This window comes from Leuciscus leuciscus (genome assembly GCF_965113295.1).
Source record: "Leuciscus leuciscus genome assembly, chromosome: 21".
NCBI classification, from domain to species: domain Eukaryota; kingdom Metazoa; phylum Chordata; class Actinopteri; order Cypriniformes; family Leuciscidae; genus Leuciscus; species Leuciscus leuciscus.
The window spans coordinates 34,969,151-34,984,171 of record NC_138745.1 but is presented as its reverse complement, the minus strand read 5'-3'; the positions used below and the strand labels follow the sequence as shown (position 1 = coordinate 34,984,171).

At 40.7% G+C, this 15,021-nt stretch overlaps 2 protein-coding genes across 2 annotated transcripts; one reads left to right on the top strand and one right to left on the bottom strand.

Moving 5' to 3' along the window:
• Window positions 1-1,091: 1,091 nt before the first annotated feature.
• Window positions 1,092-11,733, top strand: LOC309484903 (uncharacterized protein; the record flags this gene model as incomplete). Its single annotated transcript, XM_082151377.1, has 10 exons — window positions 1,092-1,224; window positions 1,502-1,568; window positions 1,704-1,727; window positions 3,036-3,407; window positions 3,487-3,561; window positions 6,827-7,198; window positions 7,276-7,362; window positions 7,665-7,760; window positions 7,963-11,438; window positions 11,659-11,733. The coding sequence occupies exons 2-10, from the start codon at window positions 1,526-1,528 to the stop codon at window positions 11,731-11,733; spliced, it is 4,620 nt and encodes a 1,539-aa protein (XP_082007503.1). The 5' UTR covers window positions 1,092-1,224; window positions 1,502-1,525.
• Window positions 11,734-11,805: 72 nt separating this feature from the next.
• LOC309484902 (uncharacterized protein) lies at window positions 11,806-14,491 on the bottom strand (the record flags this gene model as incomplete). Its single annotated transcript, XM_082151376.1, has 8 exons — window positions 11,806-11,913; window positions 12,032-12,159; window positions 12,278-12,282; window positions 12,388-12,633; window positions 12,832-13,227; window positions 13,906-14,301; window positions 14,390-14,394; window positions 14,465-14,491. The coding sequence occupies 8 exons, from the start codon at window positions 14,489-14,491 to the stop codon at window positions 11,806-11,808; spliced, it is 1,311 nt and encodes a 436-aa protein (XP_082007502.1).
• Between the last annotated feature and the right edge of the window lie 530 nt (window positions 14,492-15,021).

The following is a 15,021-nucleotide window of genomic DNA, read 5'->3' as shown; positions in this document are numbered from 1 at the left end:
CACAGTGATTACAGGGAAATTGAATCTGGGAATTTGATTGTACTCACAAACCACTATGACCCTAACACTGATCAGCACGATTTAAATTCTAAGCAATTTGTCATTATGGTTTAATAACGTCATAAAAAGTTGTTTCTCAACTGATTTTACACAAATTCTCCAAACTAAGTTTAATGATCTCAAAAACAATGAATACAGAAACATACAGCAAAAAGTTCACTGCATAATTAAGTAAATAAGCATAGAATTTCATATCAACAACACATTTAATAAAACAAAAGAGGATGAGTCGTTTACTGTATAAAGTCAGGTCTTGTGTACGATGACCTCAAGACCACCCGTGACAGACTGTGATTTGGGATCCTCTGATCGCTGATTCATAAGTTAGATGAACTCATTTATACCCTCTCTCTTCTCTTCAATTATTACAACACATCATCTTTCTCTTCCAATGCCCTCCACTCTTATTCTCTCTTCTTCCTCTCCTTTTTATACATCTTCTCCTATTTTTCTTCCATCATCTCTTTCTACCTTATCAACACTTTCTTCTCCTCTTTTTCTGCCAATTGCACTTCTTCCTCTTCTTTTTCTTCTTATTCTTCTGGTAACTTATTCATATAAAGGGAACTCATAACTGTTGTGTAGTTTAATAAAAATGTACTTTGTGGAAATATGGCTTAATTGAAACTTGGATAGGATCAATTTGTGTAAAATTAGTATGTTTTAAAATGTTATATGTGATTTGTATTAAACCATCAAATATTCACATTAATGTTTAGGGAAATTACTAACTTTTGAGGTGGCTCTGTTAACTGTTTTGAGAAAATTAACCTTAGTTTGACTAAATGTGTAAAAGCAAACTGTAAAACAGGCTGAGAGACTGTAATGATTTTGGGAACGAGTATCCTCATAATCCAGATTCATCTGATAGTCTTAGTTGTTCTATCTACGTTCATCTATTCAATAAAAATAAAAATAAAATAAAAGTGTTTCTGAATAGCAGGTGTACAAAGAAACACTGGCGTCATGCAACATGAGGAAAAAAATGTTGTTGTTGGAGGTGGGGTATTGTTAGAGTTGTCAACCCATCTAGAAAAGGTCCACCCACACTTAATACAGTCATAAGATTGTGAGGCCTGCAGTTTATTCTTCATTGTATTCTGCAACTGGATTAACTAAGCGTCGCTGTGTTTTGAAATTTGTGAAGCAACATTTTTGTATCAGGTAATGTCACTTAGTTCATTTTATCACTTTGAGCTCGAATTACTCTTTCAGTGATCTGCTTTTGGTAAATCTTTTAAGTTTTGGTAACACTTTACAATAATTTGTTAAAATTAGTCAATGCGTTAACTAACACAAAGTAACAATGAACAATATAATTTTACACCATAATAATATTTAAAAAATAGTTTTTTTTTTATTAAAAATGTGTTGACAACACTACATGTAATACAATAAATATAGAAACACATATTTCACATGTTTATGTCCATGTGTGCAGGTGCAGGAGGTTCCGTTTATTACAATGAGTTTTCTATACTCATTGTGTGTTTCAATATTGCTGTTTGGTGAGTGTTTTTTGCATCTTTGAAGTTTTAATGAGGCTGGAATGATGCTACAGTATATTCAAATAAGTGAACTGACTATATCATCTTTCAAAATGAAACCATTGTTCTTATATTTTTTATTTGTTTGTTTTAAAGGTAAAATAATTGATGGACAATCAGGTAATTCTTTCCATTCATCTTCTTATGATAACATTACACTTATACTTCATCTTCATCAGTTTTAAGACTGCTTCCCCTTTCTATCTCTAGCTTTCTATTAGACAAACAAAACATGTAAAAAAAAAAAAAAAGATCTTCATTGTGGAACTTTATGATAAACATGTTATTTAAATAGTACAGACACACTTTTAATAACTTTTAGCTGAATATGTACATTTTGCATTAAAAAAAAATGGCTAAAGTAAGAGTCTGATTGGATCTCTGTATTAATAGTTTTAAAGAGCAAGGACCTTACATCCGTTTTACACATAGGCCTACTCCATATGCAGTGTGTATGCGGTGCAGGAGCAGCACGCGCTATAGTGCTTTCACATATGATGCGTTTGCAGTGAATAACTGACCCACAGCTGTACCACAAAAACACATACTCACTATTTATATATCAAATCCAGACGTTAACAGCAACTTTTATTTAAAAAAAGTTTTTTTATCAGCATTGCAATTCTCATTGTACACATTATATACACTCTTTAATAGACGTATTCACGTTTAAACACAATTTAAACAACAAATTATTCAATGCTTTACTTCTATATAATTATATATTAAGTTGCTCAAGCAAGTGGTAAAATAATTAACCATGTAGGTTGTGTCAAAATTGACAAAAACAGCAGGCTCATATACCTTTAAATCTTTATACAATAAATCTTGCAAGTCACAAAGGACTTGTTTTTCCACCTCCATGAATGAGACGAGTGTTGTTCATTATGTTGCCTTGCTGAAGTAAATTGTAGTTATCCTTGATTTACCCCGGTCTTAAAGTAAAAAGATGACTGTGAAAAATAGTAGTATTTAATTAAATGCATTTATGGTGAAATTACTACATTTTCATGTCAATCTGTGTTAATTTTGACCTCGAACAAGTGTGTACTGTTTGTCATAATAAAGAACATATTTTTGAGCATGCCACAATTCGGTGTACGCATCTAAAGGGATGTACACTGCGTCATGGAATTTCATCTTGAAAACCACATAGTGTAGGCGTGTGCATCATTTCACCACAAACTGTCAATCATTCTGTCACAGATGACATGAGATACACATTCCACATTTCAATACTACAAAACATTAGGCAACCAACACGTTACAATACTTGTCAATACTTAAATGTTAGGCTTTTTATATCTCCTTTGTCACAGCTAAAAGAAAAGAGATGCTCATTCTTAATCTGATTTTAAATAGTACATGTAGCATTGAAATATGAATTTACAAATATTTACAAACATTATTTTAATGTTTCCATTACAGCGGACCCCTGCAACAGCTACAATGATCTGGATGATTCATGGAGAGCCACCAACAATCACTATCCCTCGCAAATGATGTGTGACTGTGAGGTCAGCTGGAACGGCTGGTACCGTCTCTATTTTGATGGTCAGAGCGTTCAGATGCCAGACACATGTGTTGATGAGTATAGTTGTGGCACTCATGCTCCACTGTGGCTGAACGGAGGACATCCAACAGTTGAGGATGGAGTGGTCACTCGAGACGTCTGCGGCCACTATGACAATGACTGCTGCGCTTTTCAGTCCAATCCCATTAAAGTCAGAGCCTGTCCAGGAGATTATTATGTCTATGAGTTTGTGAAACCATCTTTCTGCTATTTGGCTTACTGTGCAGGTAAATATATTTACATTATTTATTAAGTCATAATTGCATTTTTGTTGATTTCATTTTGATCTTATTTTACTTTTCTCAGATGTAAGGAAGATCAACATCACCTATACCATCTCAACCGCAGCTATAGAAATGACATCCGTGGCTATTACGACTGGTAATGTGATGTTTTTGAAATGTTTCAGAAGTATTTTTGTTCAGATTAGCAAACCTATGCAGTCAGACCAGATCCAAGTTGTTGACTGCATGTAAAGTATATGTGTGTAATGTGCAGCTGTGATTTTGATTTAGGTTTGCATAATTACTATTAGAGAGTTGTTTGCAGGATAGAAGTGCAGATGCATTGTTTTCAATCACAAAAGTAAAAAAGGGTCTGGGGAAACGAATTGGAGCAATGTAGAAATATTCCAAAAATGTGCTTGAGTACATTTAAAATCACAAATTCAAACTAATAGATTTCTTAAGTATTCACCACCTTTAATGTGAGAAATAATAAATAGTACGGATTAAAGAACACTTGTGCGTAGCAGGGAATTTCAATTGATTGTAGCTGGTGAGTCAGTAATTTGGCATACTTTACATCATGAAGAAAAAATCAACTTTTAGTAGCTTTCCAAGGCATGGATACAAGAATGTTTCCAAATCGCTGGAATCCTTTAGTATACAGTTTAATCAATAATTAAAAAACAATAATTAATTTAGTTTTCAATTAAAGGGCACCTATTATGACCCTTTTCACAAGATGTAAAATAAGTCTCTGATGTCCCCAGAGTATGTATGTGAAGTTTTAGCTCAAAATACCCAACAGATATTTTTTTTACAGCATGTTTAAAGGGTAACTAAACCCCTGGTCAGAGCCTGACTCCACCCACTGGCAATATTTGAAAAATGCTAGAAAAGTGGGCAGAGCCCAGCGGAGATAGAGGGGACGAACCGTGAGCGGGGGGGCCTGCACCTGAGACCTGCTGTCAGACTATCTAAAATGGAGACTGACTCACAGGGTCGCGAGACGACATAAAGTACATGCATCTGATGAGTTTTATCGAGTTGATGTCAATAGCGCGTGCTCTCTATAGGCATATTCATAATTTGCCGCTATGTGAAAAAATCCAGCAAAATGCGCCGACGCATTTGTCGACCCCAGAGGATTAACTTTAGCCTAACCATAAATTGTGATTAAAATATATATGATCACTCACATCAAGACGCCGCTGCGGTGGTGGAGTCCATGCAGGAGGAGTAGCGTTTGGCACTGAGTCACTTTTCAGCGCGAGCTGTGTGGAGAAGCCCATTTCCACCTCTATTGCGTTGGAGAAGCAATCCCGCGTAAAATGCAGGTTTCACACTCACGGTCTTCCAGGCCAAGTGCATGCAAACACTGGCGCCTAATTTCCAAGTCTGCTGGAAAGCTATGCAGTTCAGCAGTGCTGTTGCAACCAGCAACACTACACCTACGTACCCTTCTGACCACTGTACAATACAGATAAATCTACGCTAGCTCATACCAAGGGCGTGGTGAGCTCGTACCAGGGGTGTGGTGAGCTGGAACCTGCTTACGTCACCTGCCACCGCTTACGTCACTTGCCACCGCAAACATCCAATAGGAAAATTCAACTGCAGTAGCCACCGTTCAACCTTAAGAGGGCAGCACTCAGACGTTTTTACACCATATATTGTAAAATTAAAACACTTTATACCCAAATGTCAAAAAAGTTACTCAAATCAATGAACGGCACTAATAAAGCCCCATTCTTACAGATCATTAACTAAAAAAAGTTGGTTTAGGGTTTAGTTACCCTTTAAATTGTCATTTTTTGGGGCTCAGAAAAACGCGCTGTTTTAGTGTGTATCCCTTTAAATGCAAATGAACTGCTGCTGCCGGCCCAGGGGGCAGAGCCTCACTAGCTCGCGCTTCAGTCAGGAAAATCTCATCTGATAATATCAGAACAGAAACTCTCAGTAGCGTGTTCATTTTGACTCGGAGTCGGACAATAATGCCCACAGCGCCAGAGAATATATACTGTATGGAGATTAAACAGGTATAGTTTAGCTTAATTATGGTTATAACTTATTTGTCATTTGCTTTTATCCACTATTAATACAAGCCTGCTGTAGCAGACCTCGTCCGAATGATGACCAAAATATACTGATGAGTTCAATGAAGTTTATTGTACATCACACAAAAGATGAAGCGTTAGTTTTACTCCAGAGAATCACTGTAAGAACAGCTAAATAAACACAGTATAAGATGTGAGCATTAAAGTCTTAACCATAAACTCTCTCTCTCTCCCTTTCATTATCATGGGACATACACAGCGAAGTACACAAAACACTCGTTACAACTAACAGCAAACAAATACACACCTTTTCAGTCTGTGCTTAATAAACTGGTACACTGTAAATCCGTAAAACTATTCGATGAGCTGTCATAAAGTGCGCGCTCTCACTTTCATTTCTGCCGTGGTCAGTAACGTTAGTCCTGTCGCTCCGGAGAGTGTAATCTGGATCACGAACAGTACAGATCCATCCTCGAGTAAGAACGAGAGTAAATGAAGACTGATATGTTCATTCTGACATCCAACAACAAAACACCTCAATCGCTTAGGAGACATTCTTGTCTACAGCTGCTCAAGCGTCGAACGGCGGACTGTGTCCAGCTCACTCAGGGAGGGTCTATGCTCAAACTGAAGTGTCACTCAACAGTCGTGGGAGGGGCCTGCGCAATTCTACTTCACATTGCGCTGAATCTGAGAACAGCTCATTCTGAGACAGTGCTTATGATTTATTGAGATTGTTAAAAAAACACTGGGTGGATTTTTATCATTCTAGGGTGGTTTTGCTCACACACTGCCAACACACATTTATGTTCAAACACCATGTAAAAGTGAATTTTGCATAATAGGTGCCCTTTAACACAATGACCCTAAATGTCAAGCCAATGGCTGAAAAACAACAATAATAATGTCATTGAGTGACCAAGTCAGAGTTCAGATCTCAATCAATTTACAGTATGGGTGGCCTTGGAAAAAGTCTGTCAAATCCAAATCTCCATGCATGCAATCTGACAGACCTTGAATGGTTCTGCAAAGGTGGAAAATTACAGTTGCCAGATGTGAAAAGCTGATAGAGACTTCAGACTGTAATGTTATTAAAGGTGCATCTACTAAATACTGACGTAAATGGAATGAGAGCAGATAATTATTTGTGTTTAATACTTGCCATAAATTTGTGAAATGTATACAATTATACTAGTAAAAAAAAAAAAAAAAAAAAAATTGTAGTTCAGTATTGGAAAATAATTTAAAAAGTAACATTTCGAAGAGGATGAAGAGTTTTGATTCTAGGATTTCAATATTAGGGGGAATTTATTTATTTTTATTTACAAAGTATTTACAAACATTATTTTAATGTTTCAATAACAGCGGACCCCTGCAACAACTACAATGATCTGAATGATTCATGGAGAGCCACCAACAATCAATATCCCTCTGAAATAATGTGTGACTGTGAGGTCAGCTGGAACGGCTGGTACCGACTCTTTTTTGATGGTCAGAGCGTTCAGATGCCAGACACATGTGTTGATCAGGACAGTTGTGGCACTCATGCTCCACTGTGGCTGAATGGAGGACATCCAACAGTTGAGGATGGAGTGGTCACTCGAGATGTCTGCGGTCACTGGGACAATAACTGCTGCTATTTCCAATCCAGTCCCATTAAAGTCAAAGCCTGCCCTGGCAATTATTATGTTTATGAGTTTGTGAAACCAGATTTCTGCTCTTTGGCGTACTGTGCAGGTAAATACATTTACATCTTCCCTTGTTTACATAAGTTATAAAGCTTTGTTGATTTACAGTGCATCAATATTTTTCAGATGTAAGGAACACAAACACTACCTATACAACTGTCACTCCAGAGACAATGTTAACCACAGAAACCACAACGATGGACATTACAACTGGTAATGAAATGTGCTAATTTTCCATCTGCAGGATTTATTACATGACTAGATCCATCTTAAGCATTTGTGTCTGCATATAAAGAAGTAAAAAAATAAAATGTGCAGTTAGAGGTCTCTTCTGTTTGACTTCTGTTTATGATTTGCTATTAGTAAACAAATAATACATTATATATATATATATATATATATATATATATATATATATGTGTGTGTGTGTGTGTGTGTGTTTGTCTTAGTGTCTGAGTAATTGTATATTGTTTTAATATTATCAAATGTATACAATTTTAATTTTTTCCCCCCAGATATTGGGCACAATACCACTTTCTATACTACTATCATAATGGAGACCACTTCAACCATAACAACTACATTTATAGATACTACAACAATGGACACTGGTAATTTAATGTGCTATGTATTTTTTTTATTTTTTTTTAATGACCAGATTAGATCTGTAATGAGTTGCATGTATATAAGTTAAACAGTTTGTGAAACACAGAATTACCAAATATGATAATAACAGATCAAATTATGAATAAATTAAAATATATAAAACATTTTTCAGTTTAAATGTATAAATATATTTACTGCCCCTTACAGAAAAAGTGGATACAACACTGACAATGGAAACCACACAAACAGAAAGTAAGGCTATGGAGACTACAACTCCAGAAAGTACCACAACTGAGAACACAACAGCAGAAAGCATCTTAACTGAGACCACAACTGTAGAAAGCATCACACCTGAGACTACAAGTCTGGCTACTATAACAACAGAAAGTACGACCACAAGCACAACAACTCCAGGAAGTACAACCGCCGAGACCACAACAGTAGAGAGCACCACAACTGTGAGTACCACAACAGCGGAAAGTACCACAAGCGAGATCACAACAGCAGAAATCACCACAAATGTGGTGGTTACTACAACAACAGAAAGTACAACTACAGGCACAACAACTCCTGAAAGTACCACAAGTGAGACCACAACAGCAGAAAGTAAAACCACAGGCACGACAACTCCAGAAAGTACAACAACCAAGATAACAACAGCAGAGAGCACGACAACTGTGGGTACCACAACAGCGGAAAGTACCACAAATGAGATCACAACAGCACAAAGTACAACCCCTGAGACCACAACTGTTGGTACTACTACAACAGAAAGTACCAGAGCTACAGAAAGTACGACTACAGGCACAACAACTCCTGAAAGTACCACAACTGAGACCAAAACATCGGGCACCACAACAACAGAAAGTACAACCACAGCCACAACAACTCCTGAAACTACCACAACTGAGACCACAACAGTAGAAAGCACCACACCTGAGACCAGAGCTGTGGTGGGTACTGCAACAACAGAAAGCACCACAGCAACAGAAAGTACAACGGCAGAAAGCACCACAACTGAGACCACTACTGTGGTGTCTACTACAACAACAGAAAGTGCAATTACAGGCACAACAACTCCTGAAAGTACCAAAACGGAGACAACAACAGCAGAAAGTACCACACCTGAGACCACAACTGATGGTACTACAACAGCAGAAAGTACCACAAGTGAGACCACAACAGCAGTGAGTACAACCACAGGCACAACAACTCCAGAAGGTACAATAAGTGAGACCAAAACAGCAGAGAGCACCACAGCAGAGAGCACCACAAGAGTGGGTACCACAACAGCGGAAAGTACCACAATTGAGATCTCAAAAGCACAAAGCACCACCCCTGAGACCACAACTGTAGGTACTACTACAACAGAAAGTACCACAGCAACAGAAAGTCCAACAGCAGAAAGCACCACAACTGAGACCACAACTGTGGTGTCTACTACAACAACAGAAAGTATGACTACAGGCACAACAACTCCTGAAAGTACCACAACTGATACCACAACACCGGACACCACAACAACAAAAGGTACAACCACAGGCACAACAACTCCTGAAAGTACGAAAACTGAGACCACAACAGTAGAAAGCACCACACCTGATACAACAACAGCAGAGAGCACCACAGCAGAGAGCACCACAACAGTAGGTACCAAAACAGCGGAAAGTACCACAAGTGAGATCACAACAGCACAAAGCACCACCCCTGAGACCACAACTGTAGGTACTACTACAACAGAAAGTACCACAGCAACAGAAAGTACCACAAGCGAGACCACAACAGCAGAACGTTCAACCACAGCCACAGCAACTCCTGAAAGTACAACAACCAAGACCACAACAGCAGAGAGCACCACAACTGTGGGTACCACAACAGCGGAAAGTACCACAAGTGAGATCACAACAGCACAAAGCACCACCCCTGAGACCAAAACTGTAGGTACTATTACAACGGAAAGTACCACAGCAACAGAAAGTACCACAAGCGAGACCACAACAGCAGAAAGTTCAACCACAGCCACAACAACTCCTGAAAGTACCACAACTGAGACCACAACAGTAGAAAGCACCACACCTGAGACCACAACTTTGGTGGCTACTACAACAACAGAAAGCACTACAACAGAAAGTACGACTACAGGCACAACAACTCCTGAAAGTACCACAACTGGGACCACAACACCGGACATCACAACAACAGAAAGTACAACCACAGCCACAACAACTCCTGAAAGTACCACAACAGTAGAAAGCACCACACCTGAGACCACAACTGTGGTGGCTACTACAACAACAGAAAGCACTACAACAGAAAGTACGACTACAGGCACAACAACTCCTGAAAGTACCACAACTGAGACCACAACACCGGACACCACAACAAAAGAAAGTACAACCACAGCCACAAAAACTCCTGAAAGTACCACAACTGAGACCACAACAGTAGAAAGCACCACACCTGAGACCACAACTGTGGTGGCTACTACAACAACAGAAAACACTACAACAGAAAGTACGACTTCAGGCCCAACAACTCCTGAAAGTACCACAACTGAGACCACAACAGTAGAAAGCACCACACCTGAGACCACAACTGTGGTGGCTACTACAACAACAGAAAGCACTACAACAGAAAGTACGACTACAGGCACAACAACTCCTGAAAGTACCACAACTGAGACCACAACAGTAGAAAGCACCACACCTGAGACCACAATTGTGGTGGCTACTACAACAACAGAAAGCACTACAACAGAAAGTACGACTACAGGCACAACAACTCCTGAAAGTACCACAACTGAGACCACAACAGTAGAAAGCACCACACCTGAGACCACAATTGTGGTGGCTACTACAACAACAGAAAGCACTACAACAGAAAGTACGACTACAGGCACAACAACTCCTGAAAGTACGACAACTGAGACCACAACAGTAGAAAGCACCACACCTGAGACCACAACTGTAGTGGCTACTACAACAACAGAAAGTACTACAACAGAAAGTACGACTACAGGCACAACATCTCCTGAAAGTACCACAACTGAGACCACAACACCGGGCATCACAACAACAGAAAGTACAACCACAACCACAACAACTCCTGAAAGTACCACAACTGAGACCACAACAGTAGAAAGCACCACACCTGAGACCACAACTGTAGTGGCTACTACAACAACAGAAAGTACTACAACAGAAAGTATGACTACAGGCACAACAACTCCTGAAAGTACCACAACTGAGACCACAACACCGGGCATCACAACAACAGAAAGTACAACCACAGCCACAACAACTCCTGAAAGTACCACAACTGAGACCACAACAGTAGAAAGCACCACACCTGAGACCACAACTGTGGTGGCTACTACAACAACAGAAAGCACTACAACAGAAAGTACGACTACAGGCACAACAACTCCTGAAAGTACCACAACTGAGACCACAACACCGGGCATCACAACAACAGAAAGTACAACCAAAGCCACAACAACTCCTGAAAGTACCACAACTGAGACCACAACAGTAGAAAGCACCACACCTGAGACCACAACTGTGGTGGCTACTACAACAACAGAAAGCACTACAACAGAAAGTACGACTACAGGCACAACAACTCCTGAAAGTACCACAACTGAGACCACAACAGTTGAAAGCACCACACCTGAGACCACAACTGTAGTGGCTACTACAACAACAGAAAGTACTACAACAGAAAGTACGACTACAGGCACAACAACTCCTGAAAGTACCACAACTGAGACCACAACACCGGGCATCACAACAACAGAAAGTACAACCACAGCCACAACAACTCCTGAAAGTACCACAACTGAGACCACAACAGTAGAAAGCACCACACCTGAGACCACAACTGTGTTGGCTACTACAACAACAGAAAGCACTACAACAGAAAGTACGACTACAGGCACAACAACTCCTGAAAGTACCACAACTGAGACCACAACAGTAGAAAGCACCACACCTGAGACCACAACTTTGGTGGCTACTACAACAACAGAAAGCACTACAACAGAAAGTACGACTACAGGCACAACAACTCCTGAAAGTACCACAACTTGGACCACAACACCGGACACCACAACAACAGAAAGTACAACCACATCCACAACAACTCCTGAAAGTACCACAACTGAGACCACAACAGTAGAAAGCACCACACCTGAGACCACAACTGTGGTGGCTACTACAACAACAGAAAGCACTACAACAGAAAGTATGACTACAGGCACAAAAACTCCTGAAAGTACCACAACTGAGACCACAACAGTAGAAAGCACCACACCTGAGACCACAACTGTTGTGGCTACTACAACAACAGAAAGCACTACAACAGAAAGTACGACTACAGGCACAACAACTCCTGAAAGTACCACAACTGAGACCACAACAGTAGAAAGCACCACACCTGAGACAACAACTGTAGTGGCTACTACAACAACAGAAAGTACTACAACAGAAAGTACGACTACAGGCACAACATCTCCTGAAAGTACCACAACTGAGACCACAACACCGGGCATCACAACAACAGAAAGTACAACCACAGCCACAACAACTCCTGAAAGTACCACAACTGAGACCACAACAGTAAAAAGCACCACACCTGAGACCACAACTGTGGTGGCTACTACAACAACAGAAAGCACTACAACAGAAAGTACGACTACAGGCACAACAACTCCTGGAAGTACCACAACTGAGACCACAACAGTAGAAAGCACCACACCTGAGACCACAATTGTGGTGGCTACTACAACAACAGAAAGCACTACAACAGAAAGTACGACTACAGGCACAACAACTCCTGAAAGTACCACAACTGAGACCACAACAGTAGAAAGCACCACACCTGAGACCACAACTGTAGTGGCTACTACAACAACAGAAAGTACTACAACAGAAAGTACGACTACAGGCACAAAAACTCCTGAAAGTACCACAACTGAGACCACAACACCGGGCATCACAACAACAGAAAGTACAACCACAGCCACAACAACTCCTGAAAGTACCACAACTGAGACCACAACAGTAGAAAGCACCACACCTGAGACCACAACTGTGTTGGCTACTACAACAACAGAAAGCACTACAACAGAAAGTACGACTACAGGCACAACAACTCCTGAAAGTACCACAACTGAGACCACAACAGTAGAAAGCACCACACCCGAGATCACAACTTTGGTGGCTACTACAACAACAGAAAGCACTACAACAGAAAGTACGACTACAGGCACAACAACTCCTGAAAGTACCACAACTTGGACCACAACACCGGACACCACAACAACAGAAAGTACAACCACATCCACAACAACTCCTGAAAGTACCACAACTGGGACCACAACACCGGACATCACAACAACAGAAAGTACAACCACAGCCACAACAACTCCTGAAAGTACTACAACTGAGACCACAACAGTAGAAAGCACCACACCTGAGACCAAACCTGTGGTTGCTACTACAGCAACAGAAAGCACCACAGCAACAGAAAGTACAACAAGAGAAAGTACGACTACAGGCACAACAACTCCTGAAAGTACCACAACTGAGACCACAACACCGGACACCACAACAACAGAAAGTACAACCACAGCCACAACAACTCCTGAAAGTACTACAACTGAGACCACAACAGTAGAAAGCACCACACCTGAGACCAAACCTGTGGTGGCTACTACAGCAACAGAAAGCACCACAGCAACAGAAAGTACAACAAGAGAAAGTACGACTACAGGCACAACAAGTCCTGAAAGTACCACAACTTGGACCACAACACCGGACACCACAACAACAGAAAGTACAACCACAGCCACAACAACTCCTGAAAGTACCACAACTGAGACAACAACAGTAGAAAGCACCACACCTGAGACCACAACTGTGGTGGCTACTACAACAACAGAAAGCACTACAACAGAAAGTACGACTACAGGCACAACAACTCCTGAAAGTACCACAACTGCGACCACAACAGTAGAAAGCACCACACCTGAGACCACAACTGTGGTGGCTACTACAACAACAGAAAGCACTACAACAGAAAGTATGACTACAGGCACAACAACTCCTGAAAGTACCACAACTGAGACCACAACAGTAGAAAGCACCACACCTGAGACCACAACTGTAGTGACTACTACAACAACAGAAAGTACTACAACAGAAAGTACGACTACAGGCACAACATCTCCTGAAAGTACCACAACTGAGACCACAACACCGGGCATCACAACAACAGAAAGTACAACCACAGCCAAAACAACTCCTGAAAGTACCACAACTGAGACCACAACAGTAGAAAGCACCACACCTGAGACCACAACTGTGGTGGCTACTACAACAACAGAAAGCACTACAACAGAAAGTACGACTACAGGCACAACAACTCCTGAAAGTACCACAACTGAGACCACAACACCGGACACCACAACAAAAGAAAGTACAACCACAGCCACAACAACTCCTGAAAGTACGACAATTGAGATCACAACAGTAGAAAGCATCACACCTGAGACCACAACTGTAGTGGCTACTACAACAACAGAAAGTACTACAACAGAAAGTACGACTACAGGCACAACAACTCCTGAAAGTACCACAACTGAGACCACAACACCGGGCATCACAACAACAGAAAGTACAACCACAGCCACAACAACTCCTGAAAGTACCACAACTGAGACCACAACACCGGACATCACAACAACAGAAAGTACAACCACAGCCACAACAACTCCTGAAAGTACTACAACTGAGACCACAACAGTAGAAAGCACCACACCTGAGACCAAACCTGTGGTTGCTACTACAGCAACAGAAAGCACCACAGCAACAGAAAGTACAACAAGAGAAAGTACGACTACAGGCACAACAACTCCTGAAAGTACCACAACTGAGACCACAACACCGGACACCACAACAACAGAAAGTACAACCACAGCCACAACAACTCCTGAAAGTACTACAACTGAGACCACAACAGTAGAAAGCACCACACCTGAGACCAAACCTGTGGTGGCTACTACAGCAACAGAAAGCACCACAGCAACAGAAAGTACAACAAGAGAAAGTACGACTACAGGCACAACAAGTCCTGAAAGTACCACAACTTGGACCACAACACCGGACACCACAACAACAGAAAGTACAACCACAGCCACAACAACTCCTGAAAGTACCACAACTGAGACAACAACAGTAGAAAGCACCACACCTGAGACCACAACTG